The 24,914-nt window shown below is 37.6% G+C and overlaps 2 protein-coding genes across 4 annotated transcripts; both read left to right on the top strand.

Moving 5' to 3' along the window:
• Nucleotides 1-1,566: 1,566 nt before the first annotated feature.
• On the top strand, nt 1,567-10,989 carry cipcb (CLOCK-interacting pacemaker b). The gene is made up of 4 exons (XM_053489236.1): nt 1,567-1,828; nt 4,441-4,602; nt 4,716-4,891; nt 5,407-10,989. Exons 2-4 carry the CDS (start codon nt 4,494-4,496, stop codon nt 6,253-6,255), a joined length of 1,134 nt encoding a protein of 377 aa, XP_053345211.1. The 5' UTR covers nt 1,567-1,828; nt 4,441-4,493; the 3' UTR covers nt 6,256-10,989.
• A 3,236-nt stretch (nt 10,990-14,225) lies between these two features.
• On the top strand, nt 14,226-22,154 carry znf410 (zinc finger protein 410). Of its 3 annotated transcripts, none has more exons than XR_008356609.1 (12): nt 14,226-14,310; nt 14,901-15,022; nt 15,118-15,169; nt 16,867-16,999; nt 17,437-17,607; nt 18,080-18,271; nt 18,418-18,577; nt 19,573-19,754; nt 20,041-20,130; nt 21,485-21,604; nt 21,793-21,929; nt 22,018-22,051. XR_008356609.1 is itself a non-coding variant. In XM_053489520.1 (12 exons), exons 3-12 carry the CDS (start codon nt 15,137-15,139, stop codon nt 22,116-22,118), a joined length of 1,299 nt encoding a protein of 432 aa, XP_053345495.1. In that variant the 5' UTR covers nt 14,226-14,310; nt 14,901-15,022; nt 15,118-15,136; the 3' UTR covers nt 22,119-22,154. The 3 variants fall into 3 exon arrangements, 1 of the variants encoding a protein (XP_053345495.1); XR_008356608.1 differs by having other exon boundaries at nt 21,787-21,929; XM_053489520.1 differs by having other exon boundaries at nt 21,813-21,929; nt 22,018-22,154.
• Nucleotides 22,155-24,914: the final 2,760 nt, after the last annotated feature.

Genomic DNA, 24,914 nt, shown 5'->3' with positions numbered 1-24,914 from the left:
GAGAATGAAGTGGAATTTTTTTGGTTATCATATAATTTTTTGGTTATTATATAATTCTATGACAATTAATACACAATAGAATAGAAATAATCATTAAATATAATTCATGTTATTGTAGTTTTTGCTAATGGCCTTGTTTACTAAAGCTGATGTTCATGTCCTTGATTATGTTTTTCGCTTTCTTTTTTTGGCCTTGGGTACATGAACAGACATTTCGAGCATAAGATGGAATAAATACTGGTTATTTTATGACATGTTTAGTGGAAGAAAAGAGTTTGGTGTTTGTGCTCTTGTCAGCCAGAGCATTGTCTGTGCATTGCTTTTAGCCGTGACATCCTGTGGTTCTCCACAATCACACACACACAAAAAAGAAGTGACTCCTGGACTAGGCAGAACTCCAAGGTGGAGGAGGGTCTTTAGCAAATAATTTCTTTTTTTCTTTTTCTTTTTTTTTATATTGACAGGAGCAGCCGAAAGACTAACAAGAACCTCACATCAAAAACAGAAAATCAGAAAAATTATCAATCATGTCACAAATCATGTGACCTTTCTGGAATCTTTGCTGGCAACTGACCATTGAAACTGAGTGGGCAGTTTTGAAGAGGTATGCACCATGTCAACTGCCTGCTTTTTTATTGTGATGCTGCTGCAAGGCTGAATGGTCGAAGACCTGCATCAATCAGAAGTCAAATTAAATGGCCTTAGAGAACATACGTACACAGACCAGAGACAGGAATCAAACCCTTGACCCTGGAGGTGTGACGCCACAGTGCTAACCACTACACCACAATGCTGCCGTGGACAATCATAGGTCATAGGTTCAAAAACTTCACCACCAAATTGCCACCATTGGACCCTTGAGCAAAGCCCTTAACCCTCAGCTATTCAGATGTATAATAGATAAAAATGTAATTTGCTCCGCATAAGGGCGTCTGCCAAATGTAAATGTAGACATTAAACATAATACAGCACACACAGTATCGTCTTAACTAAAGTTGTGGAACAGTACTGATAAGGTAGCATTCCCTAACCACAGATTACACAGAAATTTCTTTCATCTTTCTTACTGTCTTTCGAGTTATTGCTACACCCCCCATACAGTCCTGACTTCGCTTTAAAAAGATTTCCAAATGTTTGAGTTCCTGGAAGGCCAGCATTTCAGACATGAAGCAGGGACAACAGATCATGGCTCCAGTGTACTGAGAAAACTTTCTACCTTGATGGTATTTAGGCAATACTGAAACACTGGGATTAGTAAATTATTGTAGCAGGGGATTATACAGAAATAAAGTTAAAAGGTTGTTACTCTTATAACTGTGCTCTGTCATTCTAGGCAATGCAAAGTCCCGGTTTGACATGAACGCATAGTTCATTCGTACTGTCTGTCGGGTTCTTATTATGCGCATGCGCAGTACCAGGTCTCGCGCAGGTTAGAACGTTGTGAACTTAACTCGTTGAGCTGTCACGTTTTTTAGCGGAATACCAGAGTCACTGACCAATAGGCAAGCAGAACGAGGTTTAAATGGGCGGGGATAGCTAGTGACGTATGTGCATGTAGACGGTTTAACCACACCCGCCTCTCTGTACACAAAAAAAAAAAATCAAAACTAAACAACATTATTATAGTTTACCGCAAATGCAAAAACTTATAAAATAAGAAAATGACTATGGACGTGTTGGATTTCCGACGTTGAAATTTTGTCATGTGCAGGAGCGCGTGTGTATGTGTGTGTACGTGTGTGTGTACATGTACGTAGACAGCTTCTGTCTCGTGTGCAGTATCGTGGATTGTTGCTGAGGTGTGTACAAAAAGACTCACGGAGCAAAGGTAGGATACACACACTGTCTTGTCATTTATTTCAGACATTTCTCATTTACTTTTTAACGCATATATTTCTGCTCTGTTGACAAACATAGAGATCTATCTCTAATCTATAGCACAATTTAGCCAGCTAGCCGACTGTGCTAAATAACGTTGCTAGCTTGCTAACGCTAAGCTAGCCTGGTTAACCAGATAATGTTTTTAGTTGCAAACTAAGTGATAAATAGATTCATATTAATTCCGTTTTTTATTATTATATGATGGTGTAACAAACGTAGCCAGCTAAATATTAAACTAACCAGAGACCTAGCTGCTAACATGAAATGCCTCGTGAATTAAGGGGGGAAACTGGTTAATATTTAGAGAAGACTTCAAGCACAGCACAGTGATAAAATACGTAGTGTTGCAAGTATTTTAACGAGACCCACGTGACTCTGAATATCGAGGTGGCTCAGAGTATACTGCACTCGTCCTTGTGAACATTTATCAAGTGGAACGCATAATCCTTAAAAATCGACAGATAAATTGTGACCAGCTTGTGGAAGAGATCCTTCTATCTTTGGGAACCACACACACAATCATTCACAAACACCACTTGCACATTCCCTGTACAGTCTTGACATCATTAAAAAAAAGACTTCCAAATGTTTGGGCTATTAAAGGAGTTCCTGGGAGGCCAGCGTTTCAGACTTGATCATGGTTCTGGTGTACTGAGAGAACTTGATTGTACTCTACCTTGATTGTATCCAGCACTAGTGAAACACTGTGATAAGTTCATTAGTGTAGCAGGGGATTATATAATGAAATAAATCTAGTTTTACTCTCCTGACTGTCTTCTGTTATTCTGGTTTTCTCCGTATTCTCCAGTTTCCACCCACAGTCCAAAGACATGCAGATTAGGCTAATTGCCGTTCCCAAATTGCTCCTGATTGTGTAAATGTCGCCCTCAGGTCCCATCATGGATCACCATGCATCCCGATGGATGAATGAATTTTATTGAAATTATAAAAGAAAAACTATAAAATTATGTAGTCAACAAAAAAATGTATGTTGTATATAAATGTATAAATATTTTTTATAGTCATAGATTCTTCAAAGTAACCACCTTTTTGCTTTGATGACAGCTTTGCACACTCTTAGCATTCTTTCAGTCAGCCTTATGAGGTAGTCACCTTGAATGGTTTTCCAACAATCTTAAAGGAGTTCCCAGAGGAGTTAAATACTTGACTGAGACCAAGCTTTCTGACACTGGCCAGCACATTTCTCTCCAGAATCCCTTAATAATCTTGAGAATTTTTTGTAGCCTGCAAAGATTCAAGACACCTTGTCCCAGATGCAGCAAAGCAGCCCCAGAAGATAATCGAGCCTTCTCCATGTTTCACAATATGGACAGTATTCTTTTATTGATATGCTTTATTTTTTCGTCTGTGAACATAGAGCTGATGTGCCTTGGCAAAAAGTTCCATTTTTGTCTCATCTGTCCATAGGACATTCTCCCAGATTCTTTGTGGCTTGTCAACATTTAGTTTGCATATTCCAGTCTGTCTTTTTTTATAATTTGTTTTCAACAATGGTGTCCTCCTTGGTCGTCTCCCATGTAGTCCACTTTGGCTCAATCAACGACGGATGGTGCCATCTGACACTGATGTTTATTGAGCATGGAGTTCACCTTGGATCTCTTTATAAGTCTTTCTGGGCTCTTTTGTTACCATGCGTATTAGCCGTCTCTTTGATTTTTCATCAATTTTCCTCCTGTGGCCACGTCCAGGCAGGTTGGCAACAGTCCCATGGCTCTTAAATTTCTGAATAATATGTGCAACTGTAGTCACAGGAACATCTAGCTGCTTGGAGGCGGTCTTATACCCTTTACCTTTAACATGCTTGTCTATAATTTTCTTTCGAATCTCCTGAGACCACTCTTTTCTTTGCTTTGTCTGGTCCATGTTGAGTTTGGTACACACCATGTCACCAAACAACACAGTGACTACCTGGAGCCCTATATATAGGCCCACTGACTGATTACAAGATTGTAGACACCTGTCATGCTAATTAGTGAACGCACCTTGAATTAACATGTCCCTTTGGTCAGATTATTTTCAGTCTTTTCTAGGGGTTCCATCATTTTTGTCTAGGCTTGTTCCTTGAGTTTATTTCTTTTAATAATTCAGTTGAAGCATGGTTGAAAAGCAATGTCTGACTTTCATTGGTTAACATTAATAGAATTTTTATTTATTATTACTTTTGTCATATTAGAGTTATTTCTGTGACCATTGTGAGTATTTCTTTCATTGACCGAAGGGTACCAACAATTTTGTCCATGTGTGCCGGTGCTACTGACTACCATGCCTTGTAGCTTTGCACATTTAGTACTTTATTTATGACACCTAATACAATTGTAAGTGATAACAGCTTGCAATGTTCTTTCTATTCTGGTTCTTATCTGGTCATAAAGATTGCAACACGTGCCACAATAATTGTCTTGTAAAGCTTGCATGTTTAAAATTGAAGTATTTTGTTCAAGGCTATGGGTGAACAAATTTAAACTGATAGCAATGTGCTTATTAAACCAAATCATGAAATGTTTTGATGTCTAATAGTTACTGTGTGACTTTTCTCAGCCTTTTTTGTGGCCGTGTGAACGTGGTGTGAACAGACCAAAGGGGAATCCAGTATGAGCATGAAGATGAAAGATGACGGACTTGTAACAACCATGGGCAAATCAAAAATAAAGAAAATGGAGAAGTCCAAACCTGATTCTGAAAGGGATTCTGGCTTCTCAGGTTTGCATTATAAAATCGTGACTATTTGGTGTTTTGAATACAAAATTTTTTTTCATATCATTTCTGTTCAAGCAATCAATTTCTTTCTTGTTTGTTTGCTTTTTTTGTGCTAGATGCTAGTTCTGAGCATCTGAGTGTACTTGACCAGACAGAGATAGAGGATGCGACACGACCGGCTATGCAAGCAGCGTCAGGTGCTAGGTCACAGGCGTCTCGGGTGGCTGTCATTGGAGGATCGTTCCAAAATATGTCACCCATGATCATCATGAATAATGTTCTTCTCAAACAGGTAAAAACAACATTTCCCATTTACAACTGCCAGAACCATAAAATATCATTTATCTGAGGTAAATATGCAGCTAGTATAAAGATTATTTATTTAAAGTAAGTATGCAATTAGGATAAACAAGATGTATTACTTCAGTCAATTTTTTTTCTGTAAAAAAAAAAAACAACCACTATTAATTATGAGGGATGTTTTGACTGTGGAATCATCAGTACAATTGTTTAAGTTTGCATGTGGTAAATATACAAACATTCCATATATTCAAGATTACAGTCTATATAAATGTAAATTTTCTGTGTGATAAAAATCCCAAATTAGGAACCTCAAATCACCCAGATGTGTAGAAATTTATGTGGCAGGAGAAATTGAGTGAGCACACTAGATGTGTGTCCTGCACTAGACAGCAAGATGCAAGCGTACATTTACTCAGATAACTTATTCACTGTTTAATATCCAGCTTGTGATCATCCAGCATGCTTAGATCTCAATACTGTTTATATGTATTCCTTTCTTGACAGCCCAGTGATAATCCTCCCTCTGTGAAGCCATGGAGCTTCCGTCCAGCTGTTGATGTTGTACAGCAACCCCAAGTAGTTTTTCTTCAACCGGTGATCTCGCAGAGAACTGCTTCAGAGACAAAAGGCCCACCCAGTAAGCGTCGAAAGCACAAGAAGTACCTCCCGATCCTGAAATCCTATCCCAAAATTGCTCCCCACCCGGGGGAGAGTCAACGCAGTAGCTGCCCTAGTAGCAGCAGCTCCACCGTCACAGAATCACTGAAGAGTTCCAGTTCATCTTCCAGCTCTTGGGATGCTCCTGATGAAGACAAGCAGCAAGATCTTCAAACTAATTCATCTTCTGACTCCTTCACTTTGAACCACATTACACCAATAAGTCATCATCCAGAGTCACCTCAGCTCCATACTCCAGTTACTGATTCAAACACAGGTAGTTGTCCTGGTGTGGAAAATCCCACTGCTGAAAGACTGGAGCCTGCGACAGAACTCACAGAAATGCACATAAAAACATTACAGACCAAACCGCAGGCCCTCTTTAAAGATGGCACCTGCCAGGACGGGGATTCTGACAGCAATGACAAGAGGAAGCGTTTCTGCAACACCTACAATATACTAAGCAAATCGGGCCTTCTGGACATCACACTACGCACTAAAGAGTTGATACGACAAAATCGACGCACTCAGGTTCAGCTAGATCAACTCCGTGAGCACACAAACCTTTTTATGGAGGCCCTACAGACTGGAGACTTGTGTATCTGGAGCAAACTACAGATGAGTATGCAGGAAGAAAGTGAGAAGGAGAAGACTGTAAATACTGGATCAGAGACACAAATGGATCAATTGAAGTAGGACACTTGAAACAGAAAAGAAACTTTTGGAAACATTTGTGCAAATGTTAGCAGTCCTTGATTTTTTTTTTTTTTTTAAAGATGCACCAATCATTTGGTCGTGACTGGTTCTGCCCTGTCAGCCAGGCATCACAAGTTTAATCGCAACAGGCATCTGTAGCCAGGAGCTGTCGGGAGTAAGGCTCACGTCAATCATAGCGGCACTATCCAGTCATGTGCACCTGCGGATTATTTCCGCCCCCAAGGGTGTGTGAACAGCAATTCAAGAAGCTCTTTTCAAAATATGTTACCCATAGTGACATATTTCAGTGATTAGCTTTAATTCTCTCTGTTGAATTTTTATTTTCAGTTGGATTTTATTGGTACAAAAAGCTCGGATCAGTAACTTGGAGAAAGTCCTGTAACCTTGTGCAGTTTGGGGAAAACTGTAAACATTATTTAATACTTCCATGTTTTATTATGGGCATATAATAAATGGGACAGCAGGTCCCGCAGGTAGCTTGCAGCTCCATAGTTCCTGGGTCAATCCTGAGTTCTGGTTGCTGACTGTGTGGTGTTCCACACTGTTCTGCTAGTAGTCTATGAGGGTATTCTTCTGAGTTGTCATCCTAAATTATGCTGATAGTTGGATTGGCTAATAAAACTTGCTCTTGAATGTGCAATGCAGTGCCATGCTATCGAAGGGTATTCCCATCTCATTCTAAGTATTTCCTAGGTATATTCCACAGTGACCATGGTGGAGGAATTACTGTAGATAAGTGAGTACATTGGTTCACTTATAATGAAATCCAGTTATACAGAACCATGAGTGAAGTAGGAAAGTTAAAAGATAAACTGAAATGTCTAACCTTGATAAACATATCTGATGTCTGCGCAAATGAAAAATAATCTTCATAAATATTATAGTATTTCCGAGCACTTCTGATAGCTTTCATTTTTGCCTCAGTAATACAGCTAGATTGTGAGGTTGAGTAGTATTATTAACATTGTGAATGTGCTTCTGGACTGTTGAGTAGCATGTTTTAAAACAGAACTAACCAGTAATATAAAAACTAGGTTATGGAGAAGGGAAAAATTTTTGACATATCAGCAGGCAAAGCAGTCAGGTACGTTAATGCTCTGTAGACTTTTAGTAATTTGGGAATTAATAATCATACTTATGTTTATAAGATCTGAAACACTTCTGTGCCTCTGTAACTCTTCAGATGTAACTTTTGCAATGTTTGCAACAGTTCTCTGCTGTGCTTCTTTACCCATACGTTACCTATGTACTTACATGTAGTAGCATATAATAGGCTATGCTTAACTGCTCTTCTTGGATAAATATCAGAGAGGAACAGATATGTATTAGAGGTAAAAATTGAGAGCTCACAAATTCATAACGTTATTGCTTTTTAATGGTTTGACCAGATCACTTATTTAAAGCAAGTGTAAGAGCCTGTTAGTTGAATCCTAAATTGTAAAACCTGTTGCCTTAATTTCAAACACTTGGTTCTCTATATACAGTTGCCAGAACATCTATTGTCCATGTGTGGCATTGTGGTTGACTGGTCAACTGCAATACGTGCTATGTGTTTAAAATTAGTAAAAAATGTTCTTTTAGTATTAACCTACAATTTGGTCTCCCAAACACTTTGAATTAAGGTAATTGAACACGTGTTATTACCTTTAAGCATGATTACTGTTGGCTTTTTTTCCTTTAAAAAAATATTTTTTTTTGGTAAATGAAGCATTAACTAAAATGTTGCACTTAAGCAACTGGTGTTGCTCAGATTAGATATTTTTTAGCTAAATATCTAGCAAACAAGTTTCTCAAGCATTGGTTCTCTCTTAAACACAGTATATATAGTTTGTGCACTGATTTACACAAATTTACAGAAAAGTGTATAAACAGCCAACCAGTTTTCTTTTATTTATCCTTCAGTTTGCAGGGATCTTATGAAAGGCATCCATGTGATGCATCTTTTTTTTTTGTCTCAGCATCATTACAAAAGGCTCTGAAATGTACTTAAAGTTAAACCTTGGATTGTGAGCATAATTAATTCCAGAGATGTGCTTGTAATCCAAAGCAGTCACATATCGAAGTGAATTTACCCAAAAGGAATAATGGAAACTGATAATTCGTTCCACAATGCAAAAATATTCATGTCAAATTATTAATATAGTATTCCAAAACACTCGTAAACCAAATCGAATTATTCCATAAGAAATAATGGAAATTAAAATTATTAGTTCCACAGGCCAAAAAAATTAATACATAAAAATAATTAAAAGAAAAATATAATGTAAAAATAAAATGAAGTAACCTGCACTTTATCTTTGAAAAGAGCGTATGTGTCTGTAAAAATAAATAATAAAATCCCGAAATGAAAAAAAGTCAAAATAAATCCCGACAGATAAGTGTTTCCGTTTGCAGGCGCTGTGCGTGTTTTTGTGTAGAGAGGGAGAGAGAGTCTGTGAGACTTGCTTTTGCTTTACATGTGCGCTGTACACACACATACGAACACAAAATAAAATGTTTTACGCACACACACACGTATTCACAGTGTTATAGTGAACAGTACACGCGTGCACGAATGTTGCACTAAGACCCAGCAGGGGAGACGATTACCCACAATTCCACAGCGCAAGAGAGAAAAACTGTTGGCCCAGTTGTGATCAAGTTACTCGCAATCCAAGGTTTTACTGTAAATCATTGGAAAAGATTAGCTGATTCTTATAATCACACCTAGTATGAGGAAAGATTTTTTTATAGTCAGGTGGACATTTTCTAGGCCACTAGCATTATCAAAGTAGCTTTTTCTCCTGTTCTGACATATTCATGCACATGCATATATCTATTACTTAATAGAAGTAATATACAAGATTTTGCTTTGCGGCAGCTAAAAGTTGACCATTAGTTTGTAACTGTGACATTTTCTTTTACAAAACTTTTAAAGCATTTATTCTAGTCTGTAAATTTCACACTAACCACAGCAGCATTCTCCCGCCTTTAACTATGGTATTTACCATTGCTTTCAGACAAAGGTTGTGTATAAGTGCATCTCCTTGTCCCTCCGTCGTGTAGGTTTTGTAAGCTGTGGTTACTGTTCTTGTGGCTCTTGCCTATTTATTGGTCTTTCTTTTTAAAGCCTTTCAGTGCATTAGTTTCTCTTCATCTTGTGCATCAGCTGTGCCTCTTAACCTTAAATCATGGAAGTTTCCTTTGTAAATGTATGTGTCCGTTATTAACTTTGTTCCCATCTTCTTAAGAGATATAACTGTCATTATCAGTGGGTCAGAGCTAGACCATAAAGGTAGAACAGGTAACAGATTTTAGATGTGTGGGTAACTGCTATAGAGAAAACCTCCTTTATAACAAATCATACCCACAATTCTTTTTTTTTTGTTCTCATATCTTGCATGTATTTGCAATGGTTATCATTGTTAAATGGTTACCATTGTTACTCAGCTTTGCAAATATTTACTGCCAAGATAGTGATTATTATGTAATATATGGACAGCCATGTTTTCCTTTTTTTAATCCGGTTTGCAATTTTTTTTAACAATGTACTGTATAAGTAAGGACATTCCATTTTTGCTGTAAGACCAATACACGTATTTACTTCTCCATAGTCTTCCACTGTAGCATATGTGAAAGTACAACCCAAATGTATCATACAACAGTTTGAAATTATGTGAATTTGGCTATACACCGAAGACATTCATGACTTGAAGCCAAAAAAAAAATCAATCAGAACCACTGCATATAAGTGTTGGGGACTAACAGTAAAACAATTTGTAGTGTTTTGAAAAAGTAAGAAAACCACTAATGTACTTAAAAAAAAATAATAATCAACAGTCAGTAATCACCAACCACCAACAAAATTCCACAGGGTAGTGGTGATCGTGTCACAATCTAAAGAATTGAACACTTTGAAGGCTTTGAGAGTAGAAGAGACCATACCATAATGCACAATATAAAACACTCAGCAGCAGCAAGAATCAGAATGCCAGATTGGATTTACAGAAAAAAAAGACAGATTTGCAAGATTAACTTCTACCAAAGTGATGAAAAGACCATAGTGTTCTGAAAAACAACATCTGCCCAGGGTTTAAAACATGAGCTCATCAGCCAAGCAGGGTGGAGGCTTGGGCTTGCATGACTGGTTTTTAGACCAGGCTAATCTGGTCAAACTAATCTTTACTGATGATGTAACTCATAATGGGAGCAGAACAAATAATTTGGGAGTCTACAGAAACATTCTGTCTGCCGAATCAGAGGACATTATTATGCAGTAAGGGGGCAGTCTCTGTCTAGTTGTCCTTTACTTTTGCTCGCTTACAAACTGGGTGGTTTGCCAATGTAATATGGTACTATGTTTTAAGTTATTGAATACACCTAGCTATAAATATCAGGAAATGAAAGCTAACATTCTGATCTATCCTATCATATAGTCAGCTTTTGAACTCGAATGTCTTCAGTGTGTAGCGAAAACGAAGGGACCCTGCTGTTCCAATACTTTTCGAGGGGGCTGTATATTATAATAGGGTTATGTCCCTCAAATAACCCAGATTTTTGTTCTGAAATAGAATGGAGTTTAAGAGAAAAACATATTGAAATTGCAGTGCTAATACATCAGTGTTACTTTTCTGCTTTGGGGCACTTTTACAAGATCATTCAAAATGAAGATTTTGGTGAAATGTGAAAAATCTGTAACTTGCCATGAATAAAAGTAGTAATTTAAAAATGTTACACAGACAATGTTCTAGTTAAATATATATAAGGTTATATGCAGGCACTGATAACTGTCTTTATTTGGGTTTAAATGTTTTATTGGTTGCTTTGAAAACTGGTTCATCAATTCAGCTTCCTGCACCAACTGATCATTATGTCATACATAATGAACCTGCAAGAACCTTCAAGATCAGAAAATCTCCATGATGTACAGTAGCTAGCAAGTCATAGCAGGTCATGTTACCACATGGTTCCAGGTGGACCTTAACGACGGTACCAACAATAAACCAAACTGATGATACAGTGTTACATAATTAAATGTAAACATTAATACTTGGGATGTAACTGAATAAAACATGGAGCGTTTAAATTAAATCCCTAAAAAAAAGCCATTTTTAAGCTCACACAGACTTAAGTTGGAAAAGTAATTGCTTTGATACTCCTTTACATTACATAGGAGCAAAAATTACAAAGAGTGTCTGATTCGGAGGCTGAATAAAGTTATGTTATGCCATTTTTCGCAAAAAAATACAATTGAAGCACATTTAAAGGCACAAAACAATAAATGCAACATGAGATACATCTGGGACAAATGAAAGCTAAATGCACTAGTAGAAAAAGCATGGAATCAGCATGGTCATCTGTACTCTAAATTATTATAAAATAAAAGGTAAATAGTACAGTGGGGCAAAAAAGTATTTAGTCAGCCACCAATTGTGCAAGTTCTTCCACTTAAAAGATGAGAGAGGCCTTTAATTTTCATCATATGTATACCTCAACTATGAGAGACAAAATAAAAAAATCCAGAAAATCATATTGTAGGCTAAGACTTTATTTGCAAATGATGGTGAAAAAAAAGTATTTGGTCACCAACAAACAAGCAAGATCTCCTCCACTCCTCCACTCGTTACCTGTATTAATGGCATCCGTTTGAACTCGTTATCAGTATAAAAGACACCTGTCCACAACCTCAAACAGTCACACTCCAAACTCCACTATGGCCAAAACCAAAGAGCTTTAAAAGGACACCAGAAACAAAATTGTAGACCTGCACCAGGCTGGGAATCTGCAGTAGGTAAGCAGCCTGGTGTGAAGAAATCAACTGTGGGAGCAATTATTAGAAAATGGAAGACATACAAGACCACTGATAATCTCCCTCCATCTGGGGCTCCACGCAAGATCTCACCCTGTGGGACAAGCCCCAAAACATCAACAGGAATGGGCCAAAATACCAGCAAGAGTGTGTTAAAACGTTGTGAAGACTTACAGAAAACATTTGACCTCTGTCAATGCCAACAAAGGGTCTATAACAAAGTATAGAAATGAAATTTTGTTATTGACCAAATACTTATTTTCCACCATAATTTGCAAATAAATCCTTCAAAAATCCTATAATGTGATTTCCTTGATTTTTTTTTTTTTCTTATTTTGTCTTTCATAGTTGAGGTATACTAGTGATGAAAATTACAGGCCTCTCTCATCTTTTTAAGTGGGAGAACTTGCACAATTGGTGGCTGACTAAATACTTTTTTGCCCCACTGTATATCACCTTGTAAAACTGCCGTTTTCGTTTTCCATCTCCTTTGTGTTAGTTGTGGTTTATTCAGGCCCTATCCCAGGAACAATGGGTTCTGGACAATGACATAGCACCCATTGTCTAGGGTGAGAGGTTTGGCTGGACAATATTATAACCACTGGTTGTGATTTACATTTTTTTTTTTTTTCAGTCTTTGGTTATCTTAATAATTTCTGCAGCATGCTGTCATATAGGAACAGAGCCTATTAGTCATAAATTTCATAGAAGCAGCCTGTGTCTCACATCCAACATGCAGCTCCATATAGAAATCATCCCTTTTTTCTTAGGGATAACAGGTGCAGGTATACAGTTGAGCTAGTTTTATACACTATTGGCAAAAGTGGTGTGACTAACTGTACAGGACCATCATACTTCTTACAAAATCATTCTCATTTTTCATACACCATATACCGTATAAGAAGTGTCTAGAGGGTGCTTAAGACTTAATACAGCTGCTTTCTTTTGTTGCTAAGAAAATTTCTGAAGACTCTAATTTCAAATGTAAGAAATACTGAAAGTGGATTTAAGTGTACTGTACCTGAGAGGCTAAGGTGGACCATACGGAGCCACATGAGTAGTTCCTGCAAAATTCATGAGAACAGGGTAGCTTTGCTTGGCGCATAAATACAAAACAGGTTGATCGAGCCCAGAATTAAGCTTTACCGAACAACCGGGCTGCCAGTTGCATAATGATTAGAAACCAGTGCTGTGGGTCACAGGTAACCTTGAGTAACTTTGGGAACATCTTGTACAGGGTGTCAATCCATCACAGGGTATATACTGTATACACACCACACAATCATTCACACACTATGGACAATTTGGGAACAACAATTAGCCTAATCGGCATGTCTTTGGACTGTGGTACGAAACTGAGTACCTGGAGGAAATTCAGCAAGCATGGGGGAACCAAGAGAAACCATGTGCTGCTCAGTGCTGTGGAACTGAAAAAAACCTGTTTAACTTTTGCAAACATTAACATAACAGCCTCTTATTAAAGGCTTATGTACTCTGATTAAATTCTAGTGAGAAACACCCGCTCATTCATCATCTATACTGCTTTATCCTGTATACAGTGTAGTGGGGGGGCCTGATGCCTAGCACCGGAGAATTAGGGCACAAGGCAGGGAACACCGTGGGTGGGGTGCCAGCCCATCCCAGGGCACACACAAATACACATGCATATTCACACGGGAATTTGGGAACGCCACGTAGCCTATTCTACATGTCTTTAGACTATGGGAGGAAACCAGAATTACTGGAGGAAACCAACCAAGCAGGGGGAGAACATGCAAACCTCATGCACACTGACCTGAGGGGGAAATTGAACCCAGATCCTGAAGGTATAGGGCGACAACCACTAAGCCAAATATTGCTGTGGATAAGTAAAAAAAACTTTGTATACTGTATATACAGTAAATTGGCCTCAACCTCAACAAACATTACAACAGCCTACTGCTGAAGATTTTTGTACTTTTTTTTTGTAATTTTTGTAATTTGACCAGTCAGAGTTGTACACTGGTTTCATCTTCACTTCTTTGTCCTTGGCTTACATCGTACCTGCATAAACAAGGTAATCAAATCTCGTTTGAATGAATGAAAACCACAGGGCTGTAGTAAATCCGACTCACATGTGAGTCGACTCAATGAGCCGACTCAGTATTGAGCGACACATCACTGTTCGCAAGGCAACCCGGAAGTACATTCTGCGCCGCTTTTTGTTTGAGATGTTGTTGTTTTCTGGTTTAACATGACGGATGGAGGTGGGTTTCTATAAACGCATTTTCAACCAAAATTGTTTATGAATAAATTAAAGTTTAAAATATGAATGATAAGAAAAAAAAGGCGATGTGGAAATAAAATCTAACCTTGCTAACAAATAGGTGGCTAGTCAGCTCGTTAAGTTAGAATGTAGAAAATGCCGACAAAAGTTTAGCTAGCTAGCTGCGGGTTCCTTGGATTTGTGGTTTTGTTTAAGTCTGTCTGTATAATACACTTTTGTTTAGATTAATTATTTTGTCATTTAACCATACTAGTAAGTAAACGTGGGATTTGTTATTGCTTTAAGCTAGCTGGCTGTATGTTCTGTTTGTCCCAAATGTCAAAGGAGGAAGAAACATTTCCTCCGTCACTTTGTTGATTTTGTTGTTGTTGTCGTCGTCATCGTCTTCGTTTCCAGAAAATAAGATGTGACACAAATGACATTAAATACACACCCTTAAGATCAGGGTTTTGTAGTTACACCGTTGTTACAATTGCAAACACACACACAAATATCCTAGTTTTATTGTGTTTTGTTTTGATGGTTTATCACACCAATAAACCACTTTATTTTACTTTGACTCACTTGTAGGTTTTGGGACTGAACATAGCTGTGATGTGATGTGAACATTTGTGAGCAACTTTTTATAGCAGTGATGTGATGACCATAATCTGCTATTTCTGATCTAGTCGTCTTTGTGTCCACTTTAGCTGGTAAGTTCTCATAAATCTAAAAAAAAGTAATAATAATAAATTGAATCTCCATTTCCAACTGGATTTGGTTATATTTGCTCTCTTTGTCACCACAGAACAAACAAGACTGAATCCATGCTTTCTGATGAGCTTGATTCCAAACCTGAGGTACTGAAGCACAAAACACTTTTTCTTTCTGATAAAAGTATTTAATCTGCCATTACATGACATTAAAAGCCATTTAAAATGTCCAGTAGACCAGTGTAACCCAGATGAGACTATTGAGCACCTCCTAATACAATGCACATGCTCAGCAGAGATCTGACATCGAGTAAAAGAGCAAAAAAATGGACTAGATTTATCTTTTTCATAAAAAAAAAGACTTTGTAAATTGTAAAGACTTTTATCAGCTAATAACTTGTAGTAAAATACAAGATCTGGAAAACAAGATGTACAATGGTTATTTATCAGTGCCAAATTCTCTGATGAGAATTTACTAATGAAATTAAAAGAACACTCAAAAAACACCCATGGAATTTTTTGAAAATATAATTAAAATCAAAATCTACCGATAATCACTTAATCTTTACAGATCGGTTGTCTCTCAACTGGCCAGCCACATAAACCCAATATTATTGAGATGATGCAAAATACACGAGTCAACAGCCGCGTCATCATGTCGTCTCCAGTCTGGGAATGGTACCAAGTCTCATCTCAAAATGTCAGATTTGCAATATGCTAATTTTAAAAAAAAGCAAAACCATGTTTGAGAACCGCTGCCAAACGTTTTAACACAATTAACCTTATTCTCTGATTAAGAACAACGCAGCGTGAAAAATTTGAGTATGAAAAATTAACTGCAAAGTCTACCCTCACCCAACCATCTATAGCAGAAGCCCTCAAAAAGCTCGAGCCTTATTCTGTAGAGAGTTAAAAGGATAAAACCATTATCACAAAAATAATAATGAAGATAGAAAAGAGCGGTTTACAGCTCCAGCCAAGGCAGTCAAGGTTTACCTTACCGCTCTGTGCATGTGTGCTGACAGTGAGCGACTATTCAGCACTTCGGCACACATTCTGGATGATTAGAGGACTTATAGACTGGCTCTTAAAAATGCAGAAACTGATATTTATGGGGAATTTCCTGCATTTGCCATTAACCAATGAGTAAACATGGTTGGCCCGCCAGATACAAAGTGACAGATGTGTCTTTATTTAAAAACATTTTGTGCAGAGTTTTAATTTAATCTACTTGAAATAGTTTAGTGTGTGGACTATGTTGCATATGTTTAGGATGCTTTCTAAGATCTTAATTTTATATTTTAATATATCTTCATTATATTTATGCACTGTTTTATCTGTTTAGAACAGATATTTTTTACTGCTATAAATGAGCAAACAATACTACACAATAAATAAAGCACTTTAAAAGGCAGATCTTAATAATGCCTGTGATCAGCAGTCAGTATTGGTACCGGCTAATTCTAATTTCTGTTTTTCTGTGAAAACCCTAATCAGCTTACCCCTTAATTAAAATGCAACAAATTCATTTGTATAAAACTATATTTTTAGAGATATGGTAGAAACCTTTTGAATCTTAACTTTACATGCGTTCATGTCAGTAAACTCTCTTATATGAATATTCTGAATTGCAAACTTGAACAACATAACTATGTAATTGAAAATGTAAGCTTGTCAACAATTTTGTGAAATGATTTTATTAAAGTTTGATTTGAATTTTTTAAAAAACATTTACATTACATTTAGGCATTTGACAGACGCTCTTATCCAGAGCGACTTACAAAAAGTGCTTTAAATTTTCTGTTATTGGACACTCCTCTTCTCCTAATTCTGTTGTCTTGCAGCTGCTGGTTGAGTTTGTGCAGAACGCCTCCATACCCTTGGGTCAGGGTTTGGAGGAATCTGATTCGAAAACACAGTGTCTACCTCTCCTTCCTTCTTCAGATAATTCCATTTGCAGCCAGCTAGACCTTCCAGGTATGTGATAATCGATGTTTGTATTATTTAGAGGATGGTACCATGAACAGTAGCTCTAGATGTATTAAAGTTTCCATTTTACTGTTTCTTTAACACGGGTGCCCAAAATGTCTGTTAATACTCGAATTAATGCATTCAAACTTCTTCTGTTTTACTCCTCTTTCAAACATGCTGTTTCTTTGTCTATGTAAATGAGCCACACACCCTCTCCAGCTCGGTGGAGCTGGACAGGCCGGGAGAGGATATCCTCTTATATGAGGTCACATTAGGGGAAAATCTAATTGGCTTGTCTAAACCATGAACATATTTTTAAAAATGAATAAAAAAGTAAAATATACATAAAAGGTTCTCTTTAAAGTCTGCATATTATGTATGTATCACTTGTTAAATGGCTAAATACCTTAATAAAACCATGTCTCTTGATTGTGTATATCTAGAGAGTGCTCTTAGCCATGCAACCTCCCCATCGCTGTCAGAGTTTGGACCAGAACGAAGCCCCCTGGTAGTCCAGCTCCAGTCCCACTCTCCAACATCGACTCCACCTGCAATTCTGCAAGAGCTCCATCAACCAGACAGCACCTCATATGTCCTACTCAACCTCGCTAAAGGTGTCATTAAATTTTACCTGTTGTGAATCTGTATACAGTTTTCACAATTTGGTTTCTTGATCCTGTTTTGCAAAACATTTCCAAGTTACTTAGTACCCATGTGCCTGTTTGCCAGGTTGTATTTGCCTAAAACTTATACTCTGAGCTACGATCAGATGATCCTTTGACAAAATAAGAGCATATTGAAATAATTCTCATGGCTGGGTAACACCCAACGTAATAAGACAGATTTATCATGAGTGGGAGGGATGGTGCTGCTAAAAAGACATGCTTAAAAAATATCCCCTTTGTATGAAGTTTTAGGGTCCCAAGGGTTCAGTACAGGTTTAGCACATGGCCCAAACTGGAGGATCAAATTATTTGCTGCCGTGTTTATCATATTTTAGGCATTAATAAATGTTATAACATTAGAATGAATAAAATTTATGAGAATGACTTTCCTCCTTTCTGTCATCACCTGCTTTGTGTGAAGGGTTGGCAGCCTCGACAGAGCCCCTGGTGTTTGTGCAGGATGATGTGGACGAGGCCGAAGAGGAAATTTCGGCAGGGGAGTGTGCAGACGGAAGTGCCCCGTGGTACCTGAGGGTACAAGAGCTTGCCCATGACAGCCTGATTGCTGCCACTCGGGCCGAGCTGGCAAAGGAAGCCAGGGCTAGTTGCAACAGTAATATTCTCTTTTTTTAGACAATTTATTACAGCGATTTAATTCACAAAGATTTTTTTTAGTCTGCATTTGTATTTATAGTAGAACTGTCCTGAAATATATTTTATTTACATTCAACAAAACCCCTGTATGTTGTCCTTGCCCAGGTGAACATATTCTCAGCTGCCAGTCAGATGGGCCAAAAAAGGAGCCACCGCCACGAAACAGTCGTTCATCTACAGAGAAGATTCTCAGGTGTCCTTATGAAAACTGCCAACGAACTTTTACCTATCCTGCTCATCTGAAATACCACCTGAAGACACACAGGTAGGCACTGGAAGATGTTTCAGGAACTAAAAAGTATCAAAAGGTATACTGACACAGGCTTTTCTTAACCACAGTTAGCGACTAGGCTTGCTTTTGTAGTTTTGCATTGTAGTTGTCTAGCTAAGGTTATGAGTAAGAGAACATTACAGCTGTGAGTTCTGCATTGTCTAAACTGCATGTCTAGGTCACAACAATAACTCAACCAGATTGGCTTTTGGTTTCTGACATTGTAGGTTTATTCTGAATTGAAAGCTACAGATTTGGCCCAGGATGTGCAAAATGAAGTGTACAGGGTGGCTCACAGATCTTCAAAGCACTTGCATACATACTGAATACAAGACCTTCGAATTTTATTTATTTATTTATTTTGTTTTATTGGTTTTGTTTTGGATTTTTTCCCGATTCAGTCGTGGCTAATTCCTCCCCGTCACTAGGGGGCTCCCACATTAAGGCTACTACTACCATTCAGCCGAGAGGGCCGAAGACTATCACATGTTTTCTCTGACCCGTGTGATGCCAGCCGACCGCATCTTTTCGAACTGCTTGCTCAAGTGTGCAAGCTAACAGACGCCCCTGATTGGCTGTAGAGCCGTGATTAATGTGGGAGCAAAGGGACCCCTCATCCCTCCCCTCTGAGAGCTTGGCCAATCTTAGCTCCCTCTGGCTGTGAGAGGTAACAGCATCGCCCGGGGATCAAACCAGATGATTTCCACTTTTAGTGCAACAACTGTTCTGGTCCGGTTCTGATTACTGACTGCTGATTTCTGATGACTCTTCTGATAAAAAAAAAACTATAAACAATAGCATATTTCATATATAGGCAAAATGTCAATGGATACAGACTTTGGGCCACCTTCTTTGTGCAAGCTGTGCAAGAAATGTGTGTTGTTATACATATTGTTCTTTTCCAAACAATGCAGGGCTTTGTTACCGCTAATTAATGCTTTAACCCAATAACACTGAGAGGGTATAATACTGTGCATGTGTATGCTTAGGAATGACCGCACTTTCCGCTGTGGCGCTGAGGGCTGTGGGAAGAGCTTTTATGTCCTACAGAGACTGCAGGTCCACATGAGAACACACAACGGTGAGAAGCCATTCATCTGTAATGAGAAGAACTGCGGCAAGAAGTTTACCACTGCCGGTAACCTAAAGAATCACAAACGCACACATACTGGTAAGTATGTGAGAAAATAGTTTGTCTGAACTAAAATAAGGGAAAAGAAATCTAGGGATGTATAAAGTACAAGAAACACACCTTAAAAAGCGTTTCTATCCAGCACTGAAAGCTTATTATGTAATTTGATAAGCAATAATTTTATGTACTCCTGGAAAACAATTTACTTTAACCTAGACATAATACCCGATCTCTTAAGTTTTATGTAATTTGCTGATGTGGTCTTCTGCATTTATACATTAACACAATTTCTTTGATTTTTTTCTTTCTCGCTTATGTATGTAAGGTGAGAAACCATTTCTTTGTGAAGTCGACAACTGTGGGCGTTCTTTTGCAGAGTACTCAAGTCTTCGCAAACACATGCTGGTGCACTCTGGTGAGATTAAATTGTTTTGCAGACACACACACACACACACACACACACACACACACGGATACCCACTGTTTTGTAACATTTAGTTGACCAGTGATTATTTTTGCTCTGGTGTTACTTTTATTCTACACTAGTTTTTTTATCTTTTGGTTCACTAGAATTCACCTAAAATGCATGTGCACATTCAAACTTGCACTTTTATTACTATACAGTATACTGTACTTCTGCTGTGTTTGATTATGCTCTAGTTACCAAGTAACAAATAAAAAATATGCCGGTGCATGGAAATATAGGAAAATAAGTAACACAATGTTTTCCAATAACAAGATGTCCCAAGAGTTCTATTCCTTTTGCACCACAGCAGATTCTCTTTTTTTCATTAAAGTACAACATATTATACTTTATAACTCTTTAGAGTTCTTATTAATAGGTGCATTAAATGTTGCAGCTCCTGTTCCTGTTATGACTTATTATATTGCAAAAATAAAGTTTTTGCTTCACAAGCCTTTTTTCTGATTTAGGTTTTAAGCACATTAATTTAAGATTTTTATTAGCACAGTATCTCAAGACCAAGTGGTTAAATGTTTGTAGAATTTATGTGGAAATATCTTTGTAACCAGCAGATGAAGATTATATTCTGCTGGAAATTGAAGATTTATTTCCTGAAAAACAAGTCTGGTTTTCTGGATAGTTTCTACAACAGCTTCCTTAGCTTTCTTCTGGATTAGGTATTTTTAAAGGGCATTTTTCTCCCATAGAATTTACTACAAAGAAGGACTAGACTTGTTGCTGTTGTGATTTACTTTTTTGTTCTTTTGAGGTTAATGCAACAGAAATAAAGCTTGAAACTGGCTTTCTTTCTATTTAAACACAAATTAGTTTTGTTGGTAAAACGTTTTAACTGTGTTTGCTCAGCCCCATAATACATTTATGCTGAGGCCATGGCTTAAGTTCATTTAGTTCTGGTTTTGTACATGTTTTTCAATTTATTTGTACTAGTAAGAAACAAATGAACCATATAAATAAAAGAAAATGCACCTTTAAAGTATTACCATTAAACATGTTTTCTTCCCTCTTTCATTAGAACAAACTCACTGCTCTATTATTAGACAGCTGACTCGCACACATTTTAACAAAAGAAAAACAGACAGTTATAGGCAGTTCATAGGTTTTATTTATTTGTTTAATTTATTTTATTTTATTTTTTGTCAGGACAGGCCTTTACACACTATCGTATTACTATTTTTTTCATATAAGTTCAATGTTCTGTTTACAGATATGTTTGCATGTGATGCCAGCTTAGCCTAATCAGCTGACATGCCAATTTGATTAAAAACGTTGCTTTTCGCATTATCAGGGGAGAAGCCCCATCAGTGCTCCATATGTGGGAAGATGTTCTCTCAGAGCGGCAGCAGAAATGTCCATATGAGGAAGAGACATGGTGAGAACTCGCTCACATCAGAAAGCAGAGAAACAGGTAACGAGATATGAGTGGGTAATATAATGACTATTGAATCTGTAGTCTTTCACAGCAGTTACACCGGGCTATTATGGAGATCTTCCAAACATATTTGCTACACACTGATAATTTGCTTGAGTGCATGTGAATTACAGAAGAGGAAAAGAATTGTCAGACTGGAGATCTTTTTACTTTATCAGATGTAGTTCTGGGTTGTGATTGACAGGCGAGGCGCTGACTCATAGCAGCTTGCTAGAGGCTGATGGTCCTGGCACTGACTCCATGGTAACTATGACGACTGTGGAGCCAGTTAATCTTCATCACGCAATGCTGAGGGCACAAGGTACGCACTGTCCGTCTGAATATACACTGCCTTCCAGTAGTCTCATAATAAAAGTTTTACCTATGAGCTTTTTCTTTTCGTGCTGCAGGTCCTGCAGACCCCATAGTGGTTTTGTCTCCACCTCATGACTTGGTCCACATGACAGCTGGAGCTCACGGTTATGGGGAAGATGTGGTGGCATTGCTCTAGTAATATTTGTAAATAAAATAATTATTGCGAACCGCATTCATGTACCTGACATTATTTTTTAAAATCATTTGCTTCATGGTCGAGTTAAAAGAAAAAGTTGCGTTTTAGTCACCTGTGTTAATTACCTTAAGAAGCACAAATAGTGTGAACATTTTGTGTAACATTGTGCACAATTTTCTGAACCCAAATCACTTAAAATGCAGATGCTGTTATAGGAGGTAAAGCACATGTTCTTTTTTTGTAGTTTTCTCTGTTGTTGCACAGAGATAAATCAGTGTGGACAAAGATGTGTTACCAAAGTAACACAAGACAGGGATCATCACTGAAAATTCCTTACGTCAGCAACCAAAGAGATCCTCATAGCAACTAATTATTTTAGTCAGTCTCTTGCATATTAACAGGTATGTTTTGTGTTCTTATGTGTGTAGCTTTGTCTAGTCATTTTTGTGGCATTTAGTTGTGCAAATGCCTTCAGGCGTGAAATTCTTGAGGCATGGGGGAGGTTTTATGTGTAGGCGCTAAAATATTTGATTATTTCTCACGAAACACAAGAATTGTGATTGATAATTTCCATAAAAAGGTCAAGTAAAAAAAGATAATTAATAAGCTGCATTTATTCCAGACAAATAACTGTCAAAGCTACCAGTTACTTCACAAAATAAAAATATATACAAGAAAGATAAAATTTACATAATAAACTCCCATATTAGTGCAGACTGTGATTTGAGCCAAGAAAAGAAAGTCACACATGGTAAGATTTCCTTCAGTCACCTTTAGCTTTGATTATAGCACACATGCCATGGCCAGTTCATGTGTGAAAATGATTCCTCATGCTCCCATAAGAGCTCTTTCACAATGCATTATGGATGTATAACTTTGTGTGTTCCCTTCTTTCTCTGATGCACCCATGGCTCTGGATTAGGGTCCTATTCCAGTCAGGGGGTGCACTTACTTTTACTATACCTAAACATAGCTACGGTCTTCACTGTTTTTTTTGTTTTGTTGTTGTTTTAACACCAAAGTGTACAAGTGACCACCATTCATGATGTTATTTTTGTATTTACCACATTTCTTTCACAAAGTTGATGGATGGTTCAGCGCCATCCTTCCAGGTTTAGATAATGTGTTAACAGGTTCTTAACCCAGTTGCAGTAAATTTCAAATGTTAGATGTTTTCTTTGCCAATAATTTGACCCTTCTGAAACGGTGACTTTTTGGCCAGACAGTGTACGCAGGATTAAATGTAAAGCCAGTCGACTTTGCCCAAGACAATCAATCACTTGCTGAGGTATTTGTTTAGCTGTAACTCTGCTAAACTTGATATGAGTTGAATTGCTGGCCCAGGAGTTGGCTATGGCATGTTAGAGTCACCCCCCCCCAACTGATTTCAGTGCAGAATATTATGTACCCATGCTTGGTAACACACTGATGTTAGTACAGAGATTTTACAATTCAATATTGTATAAGAAAAATGTAATATTCCTATTAGATGCCTAAATTAAATTCCTAAAATACAGCATTTCATTGCAGCCCATAAAAAGAAAGATTTTCCCCAGTGGCAACACAGACATTAGTTTTTCAGACAGTTCAGTCTTACAGTCTTAGGGCTATATTGATTAAACTGCTTCCAAAAGAAAACATCAGCTGTGAGTGTGTGTCTATAAACTTAAAAGAACAGTAACTTTATATGTAAGTAAAAAACCATCAAATGATATGATGAAAGTAGCTCTCATGAGGCTCACCGCAGGAAAAGGAGAACAAGATTTACCTCTGCCAAAGTAAAGTTCATTTAGTATTTACAACTCTGGTATTAGCCAATTATCAGTACCTCAGACTAGAACCTACATGCATACTTCAGTGTTGTAATACAATTTGGGTAATAATAAAAATGGCCTTGCAACAATCTTTGCATTGACATAAGTGCATCTTAAAAAATGAGACAATTATTAAAGTTATTTTTTCCTGTAATTTATTTTTAAAAATGGAACTCTCATATTATAAATTCATTACATGTCACATGGAAAATCTTAGTTGTAGCTCCTTTAGCGCAAATTACTACATCAATGCGATATGGGATGGCGGTGATCAGCGCTGCTGTGGTTTTGATAAACCTGTGTATTGATTCGGGTGTTTCTCACCATCCCCCTGACAATATTCATAGAAAGTCAGGTCAGGCAAGCAATCATCCAATAGTTTTTCATCCAGACATTTCTGACGTTGTCTGAATGCCCTGAGTCTGACAATGCCTGGTTAAATCATTGGAATATTGATTGGAAGATCCCATGTTCAAACACTAGCACCACCAAGTTGCCCCTGTTGGGCCCTTAAGGAAATTTCTTAACTCAAAACTGTTCAGATGTATAATGAAATGAAAATATAAGTCGCTGTGAATAAGGGCATTTGCCAAATGCTATAAATATAATTGTCTCTCGTGCAGGAGTGGCTTGACAGTAGGAATGCAACAGTTGTAGCACATTTCCTGGAGATGTGTTTGTGTGGTGGCTCTTGATGCACTGAATACACACACAATCCACTACTCGTGAAGCTCTTGAACTGGCTTTGTTTGACTTTTTTTTTTTTTTTTTTTTCTTTTAGTAATGCAGCCATTACTGTTGCTTGGGCACTTTTTACTACCACACTTTAACCTTCCAATATTTTATGAATATCCGACAGTATAGCACCTTCTGTGCCTTACACTCATTGGAGTGATTTTTTTCTGGGTCAGGTCAGCACACAAATCCTTCCCTAAGTGTTTACTGAACTAGCCTGAGAGACAGTATTTATACTATGAATGAA

Source organism: Clarias gariepinus, chromosome 27 (genome assembly GCF_024256425.1).
Source record: "Clarias gariepinus isolate MV-2021 ecotype Netherlands chromosome 27, CGAR_prim_01v2, whole genome shotgun sequence".
Taxonomy (NCBI): Eukaryota; Metazoa; Chordata; class Actinopteri; order Siluriformes; family Clariidae; genus Clarias; species Clarias gariepinus.
The sequence above is the reverse complement of the archived record's forward strand: the minus strand, read 5'-3'. Positions and strand labels throughout refer to the sequence as shown.

Bases quoted from the DNA above. Each gene is read 5' to 3' on its own strand.
- cipcb (XM_053489236.1), top strand. From the start codon at position 4,494: ATGAGCATGAAGATGAAAGATGACGGACTTGTAACAACCATGGGCAAA. The intron at 4,603-4,715 runs GTTTGCATTATA...TTTTTGTGCTAG, and splicing joins AAGGGATTCTGGCTTCTCAG to ATGCTAGTTCTGAGCATCTG. The intron at 4,892-5,406 runs GTAAAAACAACA...CTTTCTTGACAG, and splicing joins ATAATGTTCTTCTCAAACAG to CCCAGTGATAATCCTCCCTC.
- znf410 (XM_053489520.1), top strand. From the start codon at position 15,137: ATGCTTTCTGATGAGCTTGATTCCAAACCTGAG. The intron at 15,170-16,866 runs GTACTGAAGCAC...GTTGTCTTGCAG, and splicing joins AGCTTGATTCCAAACCTGAG to CTGCTGGTTGAGTTTGTGCA. The intron at 21,605-21,812 runs GTAACGAGATAT...TGTGATTGACAG, and splicing joins ATCAGAAAGCAGAGAAACAG to GCGAGGCGCTGACTCATAGC.